Source organism: Accipiter gentilis, chromosome 2 (genome assembly GCF_929443795.1).
Source record: "Accipiter gentilis chromosome 2, bAccGen1.1, whole genome shotgun sequence".
Lineage (NCBI taxonomy): Eukaryota > Metazoa > Chordata > Aves > Accipitriformes > Accipitridae > Astur > Astur gentilis.
In genome coordinates this window covers 50,396,330-50,414,445 of record NC_064881.1, presented here as the reverse complement: position 1 = coordinate 50,414,445, position 18,116 = coordinate 50,396,330, and the positions used below count along the sequence as shown (strand labels likewise).

At 37.1% G+C, this 18,116-nt stretch overlaps 1 protein-coding gene across 3 annotated transcripts in view; it reads left to right on the top strand.

The window, feature by feature from the left end:
• Nucleotides 1-17,487, top strand: part of AGO2 (argonaute RISC catalytic component 2) — a 63,929-nt gene extending 46,442 nt beyond the window's left edge. For all 3 annotated transcript variants that reach the window (XM_049819723.1, XM_049819713.1, XM_049819732.1), the window contains 6 exons: nucleotides 210-300; nucleotides 1,473-1,667; nucleotides 2,791-2,925; nucleotides 4,330-4,431; nucleotides 5,259-5,458; nucleotides 5,830-17,487. In XM_049819723.1, coding sequence (XP_049675680.1) covers nucleotides 210-300; nucleotides 1,473-1,667; nucleotides 2,791-2,925; nucleotides 4,330-4,431; nucleotides 5,259-5,458; nucleotides 5,830-5,938 — 832 coding nt within the window. In that variant the 3' untranslated portion in view covers nucleotides 5,939-17,487. The remainder of the gene's footprint in view (nucleotides 1-209; nucleotides 301-1,472; nucleotides 1,668-2,790; nucleotides 2,926-4,329; nucleotides 4,432-5,258; nucleotides 5,459-5,829) is intronic.
• Nucleotides 17,488-18,116: the final 629 nt, after the last annotated feature.

Here is an 18,116-nt window from a genome sequence, read left to right as displayed (position 1 = left end):
TTATGCTTTAAAAATATGCCTAAGTATTTAGAAAGAGAACCCTAATCAGAATTTCTAATTACTGTCACAGTATGAGTGACCAACTCTGATCAAGTGCAAATTGTTGACTAATTTACTGCAAGAGTATAGAGTGCTATTTACTTGAGTTATAATGCACTTTATTAAGCATAAGCCTTGCTGCTTTTACAAACTTGCTTTCTCTTTATCAGACCACCAGTATTTCAACAGCCTGTCATATTCCTTGGTGCAGATGTAACTCATCCGCCAGCTGGAGATGGAAAAAAACCTTCCATTGCTGCAGTAAGTAAATTGTATAATGATCTTTAACCCCTGCTCTCTCCTGCTGCTCAACTCTAATGCATTTTATTACTTTAAATTCTTTTGTGGTCCACTTCTCCTGATTTCCTAATTATAGTACTATTATAATAATTTTTGTGCAGGAATCTAATGAAACTTTGGAGAGCTTGCTCTGATACTAATTACTTAAATGTGTGTGTTAGCTTGTAAAATGCCTGAGCAGCTATTAATACACAGAGGAGCTCTTCTATTAGCTGTTATTTGTCAGCAACCTGTAATGAGCTGGTGCATGTTTAAATCTGCTTTTTCAGCAGTTAAAAATGGTAAGAATCTATCCGTTACTGATAGGAAACTAAGCTAGCTCAGTTGTGGTTTTGGGGGATTCAAGCTTCCTGATGACACAAAATGCAGTAATCTCTTGGAAATGTACTCCTTAAATACAGGGAATGGCCTTTGACTTGTGTTATGTCAAACACCTGTAATGGCTGCTCTGGCTTATTTAATAATGAAGATCTTTGGTGACAGCATGTTCAGTATCTTAGCCTGTGGTGCTAAATAAACAAATACCTGTTTTAAAATGTTAAACACGTGTGTCCAGGGAAGACCAGGTGGAGATGTGCTTAGTTGTGACATTTGACATATGGAATTCTGATATTTTTTTTCTGTTTGTCTGATTATTTTTTAAGTCCCATGCCACTTTTACAATATATGAATTTTGATGTTTCATAAACAGAAAAATCCCTTCCCTTAGCAAGCAGTGTCTCTTTGGTGTGGATATTTCTGTGGTGCCTCACCATTTCAATTTTATGGATTCATCCACAGTGTGCCAGAAAGCGACTTGGTCTTCACGAGTTCAAATTCCTGTGCTGCAGTCCTAACTAAATCTATGGTTTCATGGTATCACTGCTCCAAATTGTATTTTGTTTTTAACTGTATGTAGGTACAAATAGGAAATTAGTCTTTTAAAAAAAGTTTTCTCTTTAAGCAGGGTATGTTGCCACAGGTAGACTAAACTCAAAGGTCTTCCAAGCACTTCATGATTTTGACTACATCTTTGCTAGGTCAACCCCTTAGTTTACAAGATGCTGTTAAAAAGATAGTGCAGTTATCTCGATGAAATACCTTTATTAAAGTGCTTTTAAGGTTGGTTTGTTACTATGCATTTTTTTCAACAGGTTGTAGGAAGTATGGATGCTCATCCTAATCGATACTGTGCCACTGTTCGGGTCCAGCAGCACCGCCAAGAAATCATCCAAGATTTGGCTGCCATGGTCAGGGAGCTGCTGATTCAGTTCTACAAATCAACTAGATTTAAACCAACTCGTATAATCTTCTACAGAGACGGTGTTTCTGAGGGGCAGTTTCAACAGGTTATATTTTTCTTTTTGAGATTTTACTTATGTAGTTTTCTGGTAGTAATGTAGTTTTATGTAGTCGGAGTTATGAAAAGAAGTATACCCTCCACAAATCTTCCCTCAACAAATTTGTTAGATTCTAACCAAGCAGAGCAGGGACAGTGTTTTCATATTTAATACTTTTCCCCTTTAAAATATTCCCTTTGCAAAATTATAAAGTGTAGTTTTAGCACCTGAGTATGTTCAACATCTGTGACCAAGATAAATTAGTCAAACTGTATCCCATAGAACTTGGACAATAAAGAAAAACTAAGTGTAAGCTAATTTTCTTGCTTTTTTAAACCAGGATTAATAAATGCTGTTTTTTCACACTGTCACTTTGAATTCATTCCCGATAAAATCCAACAAATACTTTCTTGTACTTTTTTGTTTGCTTACAAGTACTATATTTTATGAAATATTTTTCTATATATTTTAAAGATACTTACATACACTTTCCTTTCCAGTATTATTATATGTAAATTAAGACACAGAATTTAGTCAACTTCTCAGAATCCAAGGGGAAGGGAGTAAAGGTCACTTAGTAAACTTGAATTACTAAAATAATCTTTGTATGAACTTCTGATATTTTTTCCCATTTATCACTGGTTTTCACTGAATTTTTAATTTATAATTAACCCACATCCTAAATCATTGCTTTTTGGTTTATTGCACTTCCCTCTCTCTCAGTTTTTATTGATGCCTGTCGTCCTGCATGAGACTTCACAAAGCTGGGAAAGAGCATGCAGTTGAGCAATTCTGGATTTTATCCCTTGTACTAGTTTGAAAAATAATTAGGCTGTTGTATATCCAACAGCCTAATTAAATGTTCATTTGTATTTGACAGTTAAAAAGACTTTGACATACAGCTTATTAGTCCAAACCTCATGCTTGGAGCTGAACAAATATGGAACCAGTTCTTGCCTGGCTCAGGATACTGGTGATCTAATTTGTTCTCATTAAGTGAAGAAATTAAGGTTTGATCGTGCATGCTTTGACATCTCATTATTCTTGACAATGCAAGAAGGAACACGATAGCTATCTTACAGGTTACTCTTATCTTTCATACTTATCATACATCTTTATGTTTATGATTCAGGTTCTCCATCATGAATTGCTGGCTATCAGAGAAGCATGCATTAAACTAGAAAAGGATTACCAGCCTGGAATTACATTTATAGTTGTGCAGAAAAGGCATCACACCAGACTCTTCTGTACAGATAAAAATGAACGGGTATGTTCTAGTTGTGACTGGCAAGTATCTAGCAGGCAGCCAAGTTACCTGTTAGTTACTGCTTATTTAAGCAGTAAGTCTTCTTTGAAGAACTACATAACATAGTGGGTGAGATCTTTCTGCCTGGAAAGGAAAACCTTCATTTTCTGTCCCATATAATAAACTGGCAAGAAGCTTTTATGAAACATGAGCAGGATGTGCCTTTCAACAAGTCTGTCCATCCTTTTTTAAGTTCATCAAAGTTTTCAGGTTTCTTCTCAGTTTTTTTACTGTCTCAAGATCCTCAAGGGTTGAGACTGATCTGAGTAGTGTAGGGTTTATAATGTAGATGTCTACATCTGGAACAGTTACCTCAGGCACTCTTCGTTGTAAATGGAGATCTGTTTAGTATTCCGAACACACTTTAAAGACACATTTCATCTGATCCTAGTGCTAGGAAGTTCACTAGTTTGGTTGCCATTAACTACAGAGCGACTCTTGGGTTACCAGCTGAGATGTAGACATCTGCACAGTAGACACTGAAATTGTTAGCTAATGTGAACAAGAATACTTTATTTTCTGTTAACACCACTTTTAAGTTATCTTGGGTGTCTAGTGTCTTAGGTGGAGTTCGGTTTGGGCATATCAAATGTCACAACACATTATTTGTAGTACTGAACATCTCAAATTGTTTATGAGTCTTTCATAGTTGTTATTGTATGCATGTGAAGTACGTGTAGAAATATTTGATCCACGTTTCTGGGTGGAGAGGAGACTCCCCAAGTCTAGGATAGAGTCATTGCTGTAAATGAAGAGTTCCTAACCTCTGTTCACAGATAGGGTTTTTCATGTTCTTTTTCCTTCTGTCAGGCTTCTCTGTATGAGCATTTGAAGCCCACTAGGTTTCAAGGTAATAATTAATAACTTCTAATGCTGACAGGAAGGTGGTTTTTATATTGATGACATGCTAAGATTACAGTTGCTAAATTGCTTTAAAGTAAAGAGTATTTTTAAGTTCTGCTTTGAAGTAAAGTGTTCTTGAGGGAAGAAGAGTCCTGTCTTACAACTACGGATTGTCCTCTTTCACGTATAAGCAAGAAAAGTTATAGAGGAATAACCTGCCCTGGAATGGGAAGGTGAAAAGAATTTGGCAAATCAGTTGCAGGAAATTCTTTTTACATTAATCAGAAGAGCTAATCTTTGTAGGTAACTTCTAAGAAGATTTTGCAGCTTGTCTTTTTTTTTCCTCCATTGTAAAGATGCTCCAGATTTTCAGGTTTAACAAAATTTCAGTTTTGCTCATTCTTTCTTGACTTACTGCTTTTTACAGATTTTTTTTTTTTTCTTGTGTTTTTTTCCTTTCTATATAGCTGAAAAGAAAAAACTTTGTGTGCCTTACTATATATGTGTTTTCTGTTCACACAGGTTGGAAAAAGTGGAAACATTCCAGCTGGTACCACAGTGGACACAAAAATCACCCATCCATCAGAGTTTGACTTTTACCTGTGTAGTCATGCTGGTATTCAGGTACAGCATTTTGTGTGGGATGCTAACTTCCAAAGATAACACTGGCTGTTGGTATTTCCCCGCATTCTTTGCCCAAGAGACAAATGGTACCACTTCCATCTATGTATTTTGGCTTTTCATCTGTGCCATCCACAGTGCTCTTCTGTTGTTAAAATCTAAATGAAATAATGAAACTAAGTGGTTACGAAGCACACCTTGGGCGTTCAGTTTATTGTGCTTCTCCTGTCTGTGTACTGCTTTGGATGGTAGCAAGGTAGTTGGATTATTTTACATAGCTGCCTCTTGCATTAAATTCTCTTTAAATGTGCATCCAGTTCCTCAGAAACAACAAATAAATTTAGGTAGCGCTATTGTAGTTCCACATTTTCTTGTGATTTCTTCTTCCCAATCAGAAACAGAAGCTATTAAACAACAACAGTACTGAAAGTCAAAATGTAATACTGTCAAAAAAAGCATATTCAACAGGGTCACAAGTTAGATTTGCTGTTGGCTATTAATGTTTTGCCTAAAGCTACTTTATATGATGGCTTTTGGTCAGATCTAAGTTTCACAAGATGAAAGTGCATTTCAATAAGATCATTTAATTTCAGTAAGTGGGATGAAATTCTAGAAAATGCAATCCTATCCAAAAATGCAAAGGTATTAGTTATATGGGGAGCAAGGAGGGAAGTTGTTTGCCTTTTTAAAGGAAAAATTTGCTGAAGTATGTAGAATTGCTCACATGTGATTTCTGAGGAAGCATCTGGTTATACTACAGTTCACCTATAGAGGTGGAAATTTAAAGAGATATTTTTGAAATGCTGACGTCCTGTGTGATCTGCCTTCAGGGAACAAGCAGACCTTCTCATTACCATGTCCTCTGGGATGACAATCGTTTCTCTTCAGATGAACTGCAGATTCTTACCTACCAGCTGTGTCATACATACGTACGCTGTACTCGTTCTGTTTCCATCCCAGCACCAGCGTATTACGCACACCTGGTTGCCTTCAGAGCCAGGTATCATCTGGTGGATAAAGAACACGATAGGTGAGTTGCATAGTTTTGAGTTATTACAGAATTTGAAAGAAAGCAGGAAGGAAGTAGGCTTGTTAATTCTGAGGTCAGCAGTACCCTCAGTTAGCAGTTTGAGGGTAAATTTGGTCTTACCACTGAATTATATTGTGGAAAAAAACCAGAAGATGTTCCTGTATGCTTCTGTGCTTTTTTTTTCTGTTTCAGAACTTCAGTGGTATTTTAAGGATAATTAACTTTTGACTGTTGTGTTCAGAAGAAATGAATGCTATGAAAACATTCTATGCAAGGAGAGGCAGATTAAATAGGGTTTCTCTTCCTCCCCAACTTCTTTTTTTTTTCTTTTTTTTCTCCCCCCTGCCCCCCCAACCTCCCTTCTCTTTCAGTGCTGAAGGAAGCCACACTTCCGGTCAGAGTAATGGCAGAGATCATCAAGCACTTGCTAAAGCAGTTCAAGTTCATCAGGACACATTGCGCACTATGTACTTTGCTTGACATGTTTTAATGTTTAGCAACTCAGTACAATACAGAGTTGGATTCACATGAGACCAGCTGCACTTAGACCAACAGTTGCCCAAGCTACAGTGACAGCCAGCAATGAGTGATGCATCTTGATTTTTTTTTTTTCTTTCCCATTTGCAAGAAAGCCTTCCGTCCAGAATTTCAGACTTGATTATGAACTGCATTCTTGTACCAACCCCCACTATTGTTGGAAATGTGGTTTGCCAAAAATCTCTAAGCTGCTTGGTATAAAACAGACCCATATTTTATAATTAAATCAAGAGCTGTGATCTCAGGGCTTAGGGAAAAAGAAAATCCACAACAACCCAGCCCACAAAACTCCTCATTCAGTTTGCTATTCGTTGAATTGCTTTTAATAAATTGGAAAGATCTATTTAATACTAAAGTTTGATGGGCTAAAATGCTGTGAATTAGCTTTTAATACAAAGGAAAGCAAAGCATTTTTTGACTGTTTATGAAGCCTTGATTATTCTAGATGCATTTACAAAATTCTTATTTTCAAAAGAATGACAGAATTCTGGTTTTCAACTGTCTTACAAAGATTATTCTCTGTGTGTCTAAGGGCAAATGTATTTTCTGAAGCTTGTTCTTGAATGTTTTTTATTGTGCTGCATTTGAAAATGTTTTTCATAGACTAAAGAATTTTAAGAGAATGAACTTGTACCTAAGCTTTTAATAGGTCCAGTTAGATTGGCAAAAGAAAATGTGCCATTTAAAAAAAAAAATTGTAAAGAATTTTTTTTTAAATCATACTGACAGCTAACTTTAGAACTTGTCATACAGGACTGTGACACTTACTTTCCAAAGTCTCTAAGGAATACGGGTCTGTGGTGATAAATACAGTACAATCCTTTTTCACTGTTTGAGTTAATGTAAGTTTTATATATGTTTCACAGTATTAATGTGATAGACTAGATGCTATTATTTATTTTTATTTACTAAGGAGTGCTCATTATACTTCTGTTAACATATCAAGAATGCTTTGGATTTAGAAATTAAAACCTTATTGTGGGGACATTACTATTCAAATGCAAAAATATGCAACTGACTTTGTGACAGTTCAGATACATACAGTGTATATTGTATAGCTTGCAGTTTGTAGAAAGGCTTTTTAAGCGTGCACACAACATAGCAGGTTTTACCTGTGCAGTTCAGAGACGCACACAAGACCAACATTCTACGTTCGTTCAAGCACAAAACAATTGTATTTTATTTATATGTTGAATATTGGTGAAGCAGGAGCTCTAATCGAGGAGAGTGGCTCGCTGTTTGTAATTTAGACAAAAGTCAGAGAATCTATGCAGTAAAGATAAATCTTAGGAGACTGAAGTTTACTTACGAAGGGAGGTGAAACTCTCTTCATTATGCATATGGTCCATAGTAAATGTGAGAGTTTTGCCATTCTCTTAGGAGAAGCATTAATTAAAACTGATAATTATTAGACAAACGCTTCTGTTAGTTTGCACACTGGGTTCATAAAAAAACCATAATACATATGTAAACCATTGCACTAATTATGATGCCACAAGCAGGTTTAGAAGAAAATGGAAAAAGCCCAGGAAATTTGTTTATGCTGACTTGGTTTTGTTTATTTTTTCACAGGATAACTGAAATAACATGCTAAGAGGCAGGTTTTTAAAACTTCATTCTCTTCCACTGATTTTTTTGCTTTGTCTTTTCCCTTTTCTCTTAGCAGATGCTCAGTCACTGTTTTGAATATATTTACCTCTAGCCACAGAGATGGGCGAGTAGCTTTAACCAATACAGAGGTCTGTGCCATATAGAGGATAGACTATAACCAGTCGCTGTTGAATAAGCTAGAAAGTGCCCAACCTTTGCTGCGTCCAGAGTTTTAGGTACATAACTTTGTGCAAGTTCAGATCTTCACCTTGTAGCAGTGTGTTGGTTGTCAGTGTTGTTTAGGTGAAATAACAACGTAAAACCTATTAATACATTAATTGTATTTGTATTGTTCTAATTCGGTGATTAGGCTGTTGGGTCAGATTTTCCTTCTTGGTCATAGTTATGTAAATCCAGATTTTAGATTATGCTGGTATAACAGAAAGCAAATTCCAGGTTGCATTGTCTGCCTTTCTGTGTTCCAGCCAGGTTGTACATACATTCCCTAAAGTACCGCTAAACTGCAGAACCCTTCCATGATGGGTATGTTGCACTTCTCTGTGTGTTTGCTTGAGAGGTTTCATATTTCAGTGAAGATTTTAATGTGGCAGAGTATTGCATAAGAAATATTTTTTTATGTGAATTATTCTTAACAAATGGGAAAAAGATCACCCATTTTCAGATGCCATTTAGTTTATTTGTCGTTCGTTATGCAGAGACTTCTTGGATGTGAAATTCATCCTCCTCTTTCCTCTCTGTGCAGATCTGGAATAGATTACTTACACAGGTGGTCATACAGGGCGAGGAGGGCGGAATCTGTCTTGACCTCAAATCTTTCTTTTGAAGCAGACTGTGGGACTTCACTGCATCCTGTTTAGGATGTATTCTTTGGGCTGCAATAGTCGTCGCAGCTCCTTTTTGTGAGAAGAGGAGTATTAGGCAGACCTTTCATCTGAGTGTAGCTGTTGTCTGTGCATCCTGTTGGAATGAACAGAAATTTTGTGTAGCTTTCCTTCCCTGAGCATGAAGAACTTGGGATGGTTATATGCATTTCAGGCTAGAGACGTTTTTACCTTTTACAGGTCTTTTCAAGCCTCTAATACTGCTAATTCTTTATGGCTTGATTTCTCCCTCCTTTCCCCTACCCTGCCACCCCCGCAAGTGGTGAATTAGTGAATAATTTAAAGCATTTATCTAAAAAATATTTAAGTATATACTTTGAAATGTACAACATGCTATAAGTCCAGCAGCTATCTTTCTGGGAATATTTTTAATATAAACTATGTATTCAAAAATGTCCTGTCAAAAAAAACCCACCATGAACACCTAAAACCCTACTCTTTTTTTTTTTTTTTTTTTTTTCCCTTACCTCCCATGTGTTTTGTAAGAACAGCGATATCTCAGGTAAACACAAAGCTCAAGATGTCTCTCTCTCACACGCATTCCTGCTGTTGAAGTCACAGTTGAGGTAGACAGTTATAACCACTAAGTCACTATGCAGCTCAGGTCAGCAATAACCAAATGTGCATTACCCTCTGGCAGTTGTTTATTTTTTTTGAGCTTGTGCAAAGGAGTTGCGTGACTCTCATTGCAGAAGAGCACTGGGCAGGACCTCATCCCTTCCTTTCACTCTCCGTTACGTTTCTGGCAATGACCTTTTGCTTGAATTTAGCCATCGGCGCAGGCGCTCCTAGTGCTTAGCAGTCTGAAAACTGATAGTAATTGCACCCCAGTGACAAAAATATCTTATTCCCATTGCAGGCATGACCAGTGTGATGGACAAACTGACCACTGCCAGTACTGCAGTGTTTCTTTTGTTTTAAAGGAGTGTACTTGGGAGATGAAGATGCTTGCTATGGTTTAGTTTTCTGTAAGGTTGTTGGGTTTTGGGTTTTTTTTATGGAAATGGTAACACTATTGAAACAAAAATATTCAAAGACTGAAACTGGTTGTAGAATCTCTGTGCTCGGAGAGGCTCAAACTTGGCTGGACAGGTCCCCACGTACTCTCAGCTTGCTGGACCTGCTTTGGGCAGGGTGCTGGACTGGACATCTCTAGAAAGCATGTGGTTCTGTGGCAAACCCCCAAAAACCAGCAGCAGCAAGTGCAAAATGCTCCTGTTGGGAGGTGAAAAATAGTATCAACAAACAAAATACTTAAAAGTTGTCTTTTTTTAAAATGTACAAAATATAATGCAATAATTAGGTTTGCTTGGTTTTGGAAATTCCTGCTCCAGTGGCTGAATAGAATAATGTGTCCACTCCACCTCTTCTAGCACCCAGGAAACAGCTGAGTTGATCCTCAGGAGGAAACATCCTGTTGTGAAATGTTGGAAATAGGTGGATTTGTCTCTGCCTTACACGAGTTTGGCATTCAAGATAGACCTATGCAATCTTAACACTTTTAGTTTATATATATATGCACTGATGTATGGAGTGAGATCACTTGTTTTTATTAGAACTCCTTATTTTGGCTTAGTTTGGGTTACAAAATTGCATCAACCCTTCTTGGCTTGCTGAATTACAATCTATGATCTTCCATGTTACAGAAGCTTTGGCATATTAATTTCCTCGTTTCTAGATCTGTCAAGTTTTGGGTGAGTTTGTTGTTTACCCCAGTTGTTAGGGAAAGGTGGTGTGTCTTAATTTGCTGGAGCCAGCACGGAAAACTTACAGGAAACTTATGCTTAAAACAAGAAATCCGTAATAAATACTTTTGATCTTCATCCAGGCCCCCAGGCAATGTTTCCTGATTGTAAAAGCAAAAAGGTTGCGAAGGTTTAGTTTTAATTCTGACTCTTATCAATAACTCCTGCAGCCTTTTTCCATTTTTAACATAAGTCGTGTTCAGATGTTAGTAGGTAATTTTTATAACTAAGACAAGAGAGAGAGTGTTTCCACAAGGATTTTAAATTTAAACTTTTGAAGGGGGGGGTGGTGGTAGGTTTTTGTGTGCCCAGGTTACTTTCTGAAAAGACTGAAGCTTCTAATTGAGTTAAAATGCTTCTGAAGTTTTTATCGAAAGTCATAGGTATATGTGCACAAAGGCTTTCTATTAAATAGAAGATTGTGGTCTGGAGGGCTTTGCGCGTTGCTACCAGTGCCGTTTTCTTTACCACAGCAGTAGATTCCTCAAATACGGTGGTCGTGTGCGTCTCAGCTGTAGAAACCCCAATCTTTCTCAGGCCAATCAATCTCTAACATTTGAAAGCAAGGATAGGAGGAAGGTCTGCATTAACACCCCCCCCAGCCAAATTTAGGGGATTGTTCCAAGTTTTTTAGTGTATTTGCAGGTTGTTTCTGTTTGAGGAAGAATGTTGATATTTTGAAGTGAGAACAGGTTGGTTCTCCAGGTCGTGCTTATTCAAGACTGTAAGTACTAGAAATGCAGGACTGGGACCTTTGGAGATTTAGATGGACGTACTTGTCTCTTGACGTAATCCAGTAAGCATCTCTGGTGGCATAAATAACCCATAAGGGACTTTTTTTTTTTTTTTTTTTTTTTAAAAAAGAGATCTTTTACACATTAAACAAAGGAATGTAAAAAAATTTCTCAGTATTTTTCACACTCAATACCAGTGTAATAAAATGTTTTTTCCTATTTTTTTTAATACTCTTCTCCTACAGTAGCATCTCTTTTTGTGTATTTGTCCTGCCAGTATGGCTTTCTCAATTTCTAATGCAGGACAGTAGGTTTTTTTGTTTGTTGGGGTTCTTGTTTGGTTGGGTTTTTTTACTTTTATACTACGTTTGGTAACATGCTTATTGATGCATACATGCAGTCTTTTCTAAGGAAAACTTCAAGTACAAGGTAATTGCACTGATATTTTTTTTTAAGCCCCCTTTTTACTGTAAGACTTCTTTTTTGCATCTGCTGTAGCTGTTTGAAAATACTGTAAATAGTGCTATGTATAGCAAATACTGAAATGCTGTGGATACCATTCCTTGTTGTTCTTCTATCTTTAGGAATACTGCCATACTTCACAGTATTGAGATATGAGCTTTGATTTTAAATGTTGTTATACTTTCTGTTTGCATTATGGTATGAATCCAAGGGCACAGTTGCTTTATTACAGTGGAAATAGTTAGGGTTCGTCTGTATTTATAAAGTATTTCTTCCTTCTCTTCTCTATGCACATTTCTCCCACACCGTAAGGATACAAAGACAGTTTTTAAGCTACCAGTGTGCTTGTTGTCTGTGCAATGTTCAAATGCCAATCTTTGATATCACCGTCAGATCACTCATAGCATTAATGTAATATCTGGACTATCAACTGTAGCTGTCATGCGTTTTCCTTGCTTCTTCCAGCATCTGATTTTTGTATCATATGAAGAACTGGTCCGTGTGGCAGAATTAGTGGAATAATAGGGCTCTGGGATCCAAGGTACAATGTCTTGCTCTCTGTTCTTCCGTGGGTGTGGGATTGTCAAATGAAGTAGATGTTCTAATGCTCTGAACTAAGAGCGTTGCCTCTCTGATTGCCCACTTGAGAAAGCCATCGATCTCCTATCCATCAGTAATTGCTTTTTGCTTCTGTAATCCTTGGGGACAGGAGAGACCCAAATTCCAGCCCCGTCGTCTAGCGTTAGGATGCGAAACAGCAAGTTTTGCCTCCTGTTTCTGAGGGTTAATGACTGGAAAGATGCATTCCTCTGAGATGGTTTCAATCCAGAGTTATAGGGAACGGGGTTTGCATGCGCTTGGTGTGGCACGTAGTCCTGTTTTATCTCATTTAGTGTGTTCCAGCCGCTTTTTCTGTGTTGTTTCTTTGCCTGAAGTGATAATATGAATGTAATGGCTTGGCCAAATCACTACAAAAGGTGGTTTTGTAATATTCTTTAGTTAGCAAGCAGATGCAGTTAAAGGCTACCTCCTGTATTCCTCCACAGATGAATTCATTTTTAAAGTGAACCTACTACTAAGCAGCCAAAATGCTCCCAAACAAACTGTATTTGTACTATTTTCTTTCTTGCTGGAGAACTAGTGGTGCCATGCTGTGATCTTGGACAGCTGCTCGTCACTCCTTCTGTCTTCCCAAGGCGTAGATGTGGCTTGTGTTGATGCAAGGTATTAAGGAGGCATCAGAAATTGCACACCTGGCACGTTCGTTTTTGTGCAGGGTTACTCGATAGCAGCGACTCCCTCTAACTTGTCCCTTCTCTTGCTGAGTTTGTATACTGTTGTTTCCAAATGAAAAATGTTTTTGTACTTCAGCTATTGGCCGAAAAATGTCATGCTTTCGCTGAAACTGACATGAAGGTGCTTGAAATATATTTTGAATCTGAGGCAAAAATTATGTATTGTAATATTTTTTTAACATATTTTTTAGATAGATTGACACGAGACTGTAACAGTGAAAATACTATATTCCCTGCTCAGATCATCATAAACTTTAAAATGGGGAAAAAACCCAAACAAAAGAAAACACCAAAAATGAACCCCAAACTTGAGTATGTTCACATTTTTAGTATTTAGTGTCAGTTATGTGCAAAGTCTTGGCCATAACTCAACCTTGAAATAAGTGCATGCAGACTAAAGGTGCTTTAAATGACCTGAAATGAAACTGTAGAAAACTGTGTTAATACATCATATTTTGTTTACAGTGAATGCAAACAAGCTTCCTCATTTTATAATTAACCACTCTGCTGACAGAAATACTACCTGTTTAAGCACAACACGCTGGTGTGGTTTCATAGCAGTGTTACAGACTTTTTTTATTTTTTATTTAAAAGTAACTGGGCTTTATGCTACGGATGTTGGCATCTCAGAAGCAAGTTTGCTGGGGTTATATGCTACCTGCAATTTCATTACCTTAATCTTTGGGTGTAGACACTACTGTAGCTTATTGATGGCAGGGAGGATTACTGAAGGTCTGACTTTCTGGAAGCCGATTCTTGTTGAGCAATGGTGAGTGACTGAGTAAATAAGCTCACTAAGAACCGAGTGGGGTAAAATCCTGAAAATTTTGTTCAGTTCTCAGTTATAATTTAACAAACCTCCCTCCAAAAGCATGACGTATAGGGTTTTGTTCTAGGCTAAATGGCTGCTTTTCAGGAAACATTTCACTACATCTTGTATTATAGATCCATAGACACTATTGCCGTTGCTGTGGCCTAGAAGGGGCTTCACTGTGCAGGCATGCTGAATGCACTTCTCTGTGAGCATATCGTTGTAAAATGACAAGAATAACATTGTGTGCTTTCCAGACTAGGTCTGCAAACCCAAAGGAGCATTGGGGAAGTTGTAAGTGAGGAAAAAGCCCTGTGTTAGGTGCTTGTCATGCCTACGTGGAAGAGAAATGCCATCAGCGCTGTGCCATCCCTTGTGGAAATGAGATAAGGAGGCAAGGGGAAACATTTTCTTGCAAAACTGCTAATTAAGCACTTGTTAACGTGACAGTTAAATAATACTCTCTTGGTTTTCCTTCTGGCTTCCCTGCGTGGGGCCCCTGAGTGCAGCCAGAGCTGTGGCACAGCCCCCTGCAGATCCCCCACCCCACACGTGTCCGTCAGCCCCTTCCCCAAAAGGGGAATATTGGTAGGCAGTTCCTTCAAGTTGACTTCTGGTTTCAGCCCTCCGTATCAGAGGGCTTTGGACTTGGTTTGGAGCAAGGACAGGGGTGTTTTCTGCGTTTGGAGGTGTGAGAGGTTGGCGAGAGCTAGTCTTGGGAATTTTGCCTGTGGCAGTGCTCAGAAAGTGGACCCACAGCACAAGGTGAAGGCTGGTTTCTCCCTTCCTCCCATCTAAATATCCTCAAAAGAGTAATTGCTTTGAATTTGTCCATGGACTGCCTCAGCATTTGCATCTTAAAACTACCTGTGGCTACTCTTCAACCAACCAGCCTACGTATGTTGTTTTGAAGAGCCTAGTATTTGCATTATAAGTCTGTATTAAAGCACGTGTTCGTTTTTACATGTTACGGGTACACAGGTTTTCTCCTCCTCCCCACTTTGGATGTGCTGTTGCACTAGCCTGCTTTAGTTTTACTGTTTGTTGTCTGCCCCCCCCCCCCCCCAGTCTCTAAGCACAACTAAAATACCTGCTGGAATAACTACTATAATCATCAGCAGGGATTACAGATATTTACTAACCTGGGCAAGCCTAGGAATTGTCCCTGAAATATGAAGTTAAACTTTTCTGGCCATTTTATGGATTTTTGAGCGTGCTTGGCAGGCATGAATTGTGAAAAGGTCAGCAAGGAAGCTTGGGAGTTTCTAATCCCCTGGCTGGTGCTCTTTGTATTTGCTTTGTTAGGTTAGATTTCCCGTCAGAAAAAAAAAATACAATTAATGTGGACTTTATTCTGTATTTATCAGCTTTTCCTGTTTTTTAAATCCATGAATAGAGGAAGCTTCACTCATGCCAGTATATGTGAAATTGCACATCTTTCTTTGCCGTGTACTTGACTCAAAGGAGATCTGGCCTGTGCTCTATGGGCACCCCGGAATCTCAGCCATTCAGTGGACGCTTGATCATGTGTTGTGGGTAGGATTGTGCCCATCATGTATCAACATAACATACCATACAAAGAAGTTTGTTTCCAGATTTCACCAAAGTTAATTCTGCATTAGCTGTGAGGTGCTCCCACTGTTTCTGTGCTATTAAAAAAAAAAAAAAAACAAAAACAAAAAAACAACACAACAAACCACAAAACCCAAAACTATATTGACTCTAATTTTGTTGTTCCTGATATGTTTTCTCATGGAACTTAACATGACTGAGCCCTTAAATTGCTCATCTCATTTACAAGTGACAACTTTGTAATTTTATTTTAAAGTAAATAACATGTCTCTAATTGCCTGACCAACTTGAATCTGTAACTGATCTTCAGTTGTTTGTCAGTGTTTTGTCTATCAATGTTGAATCCCCAGAATGTCTCCCACCAGGAGATTGCTGCATTTTTTCAATTCTTTATTACTTGGTTTTGGGCAGTAGAAATAATTTGAGTACATGAGGGGGAAGGGTTAGATATTACATGCTTTTCCTTAACAAAGTATTACCAGTAGACCATTTGGGAAAGTAAGGCATTTGTTCAGGGGAGAAGGAAAAGAAAGAAAAAGAGGAGAAAAAAAAAACCAACAAAATTAAAGCAAAACAAAAAACCATTAAGGAGTAAGTTTCAGAAGTATGTATCTGGGAAAATAAAATTTTAAATGAGGTGCAATGAGGAAGTGTATTTGGCAAAGTTACGTGCTATCCTGAAGAGTGTTACCGCTTGTTTTCTGTAGTTTGTTGATAAAGCTTAGTAGATTTTATGTATATGTGTGTGTGTATGTATATCCATATATGTGTATACACACAGATATGTTAGTGAAAGGAAAGCGGGACTGTTTATAAAAGATAGAAAGGCAGTGTTTTGCTGGAAATAATAAGCACAATTTCACTGGCTTCCACAGTACTTCAGTAGTTTGTACAATCACAAAAATCTCAAAATTTAGGGCAGTTCATAAATAAAGATCCAGTCCTAGATTTCTGTGCAGCAAAGTGGTTAACTTGATCTTGGGAGGGTGAGATGGAAAACAGAATGTATTGATTAAATCCATATTATTTTTTTTCCTTAATTTTGGTACATTGCAGATTTAACTGACATCTGTTAAGGTTTTAATCTTTTGTTTAATAGTTTTCAATTTTTTTTTATTTTTATAAAATAACTTAAAAAGAACCAAAAACCAATTCAGAAATTTCATATTGTAAATGTTCCCTCGAATCAAAATGTTTTTATGACGATTTAAAGTTTGCTATTTTTTTGAAAGAAAAAAGAAAAAAAAGATGTTAAGGGCCTCATTTCAAGTGGTACTAAGTGTATGTTGACTAGTTTGTATGTGTGTTGCATCTGTATTAAACTGTCTTGTGCTTGCAATATATAAATGATGTAGTGCTGTTTGGGTAAGAGTAGCACTTGTAATGCAAAAAGCAGACACAGAAATACCCTCAATTGATATATTTTTTTTTTTTAAATGCATCAATGCCATTTTAGAATTTGCTACATAAATTGTGTCGCTTTATGTTACTCAAACGATAAGGTTTCATGTAGGTGTGTGTAGTTTAAATACATTGTATGTATCTTGCTAAAGTAGTTTTTGCATGATGCTGTGTGGCGATGCCACTTCAAATTAAGCCTTAACAAAATGATAAATTTGTCAGAATTTTTCTCAAGAGTATGCAAAAATACTGTTTAATGAGAGTAGGATGTTCCTATAAAGCTAAACTAGTAGAAAAGGAAGTCTTCTCACCTGAGAAATAAAGGGAAACTTGTAGATCTGTAATACTGTGACTGAGCTCTTTAGGCACTGGCTGTCAACTGTTGCTCTACAGAAACTGGGCCCTCGGGCATTTCTCTGGCAGTCTACCAAAAACAGGCTTTCACAAATATCAACTTTTTTTGGTTTTTTTAACATATTCTCCTCCCTCCCCCTGCTAGGATATCTCTGCCTGAAGGAGGATTGCAATTTAACACGTATATTTACGTTGAAAAAGAGCTGTTCTTGAGTTCTGTGCTTGCTTCAGATAGTGCCATCGTTTCCACTTCTTACGACTGACATATAATCCTTAAAACATTTTAAATAGAGGCAAATAAAGTGTTGGGGACCCAGCTTTCTTTTTTTCGATTTGGATCTACCTCATTTAAACAGTTGGGTGCTATTTACTCAAATTGTCGATGAGATTGGCAAAAGCGACCAAACTGTGTGTGATGACTGACCTCTTCGGAGGCGGCATTCTGCAAACCAAAACCTCTGGGTTTATTGTTCAGAGACAACAATATTGTATTTGAGTTTTATTCTTTGTGCCTTTGTGTTTTTTCCCAGTGCATAACAATCAAAAGTCATATTCTTAATTAAAAACAGCAAATGAATTTTAACCACAAAGTGTAAAAAAAAAAAAAAAAAAAAAAAGCCACAAAACATAGTTTTAGCAAATTTTAAAATATTTTTCAGTCTATCAAGTCATAAAATGTACAGAATCACAGCAGACCAAGGCAAAGAGAAATACCCAATAAAGAATTTTTTGAAATATATAATCCTGACCCTAGATATATACATCTCTGTTTGTATCTATCTATATATGCATATATACACACACATACAGTACACAATTTTGTGTGTGTGTGTGCATGTGTATATATAAAATGAAGGGATACATGTGTAAGGGTAAGGGAATAAAATGTCAGTGACTTTTCCACAGTTTTGTATGTGACAGTTTACAACTATGTGTAAGGTTTTTCTACTATGTGAACCTTTTTTACTTAAAGATAATTCCTTTTTGGAAAATTTTAAGTTGTGATATACTATCATTTTTTGAAGGTTTAAAAAAAAAAAAAATTGACTTTTTACCAGTACCTAATACAGAGGGGGAATCTTTTCTGTAAAATGGTATTTAGTTTAAATGTTAAAGAAAAATCTATATATGGAATTGTAAAAGTGCTGACATTCCATCATGGCAGGACTTCAAAGCTGTTTCCTAAGGCTTTCTGCTACAGAGAGACTCGAACAAAAGGAAAATGCCTCTGTTAAGTGTTTTTTATAAAACTGCT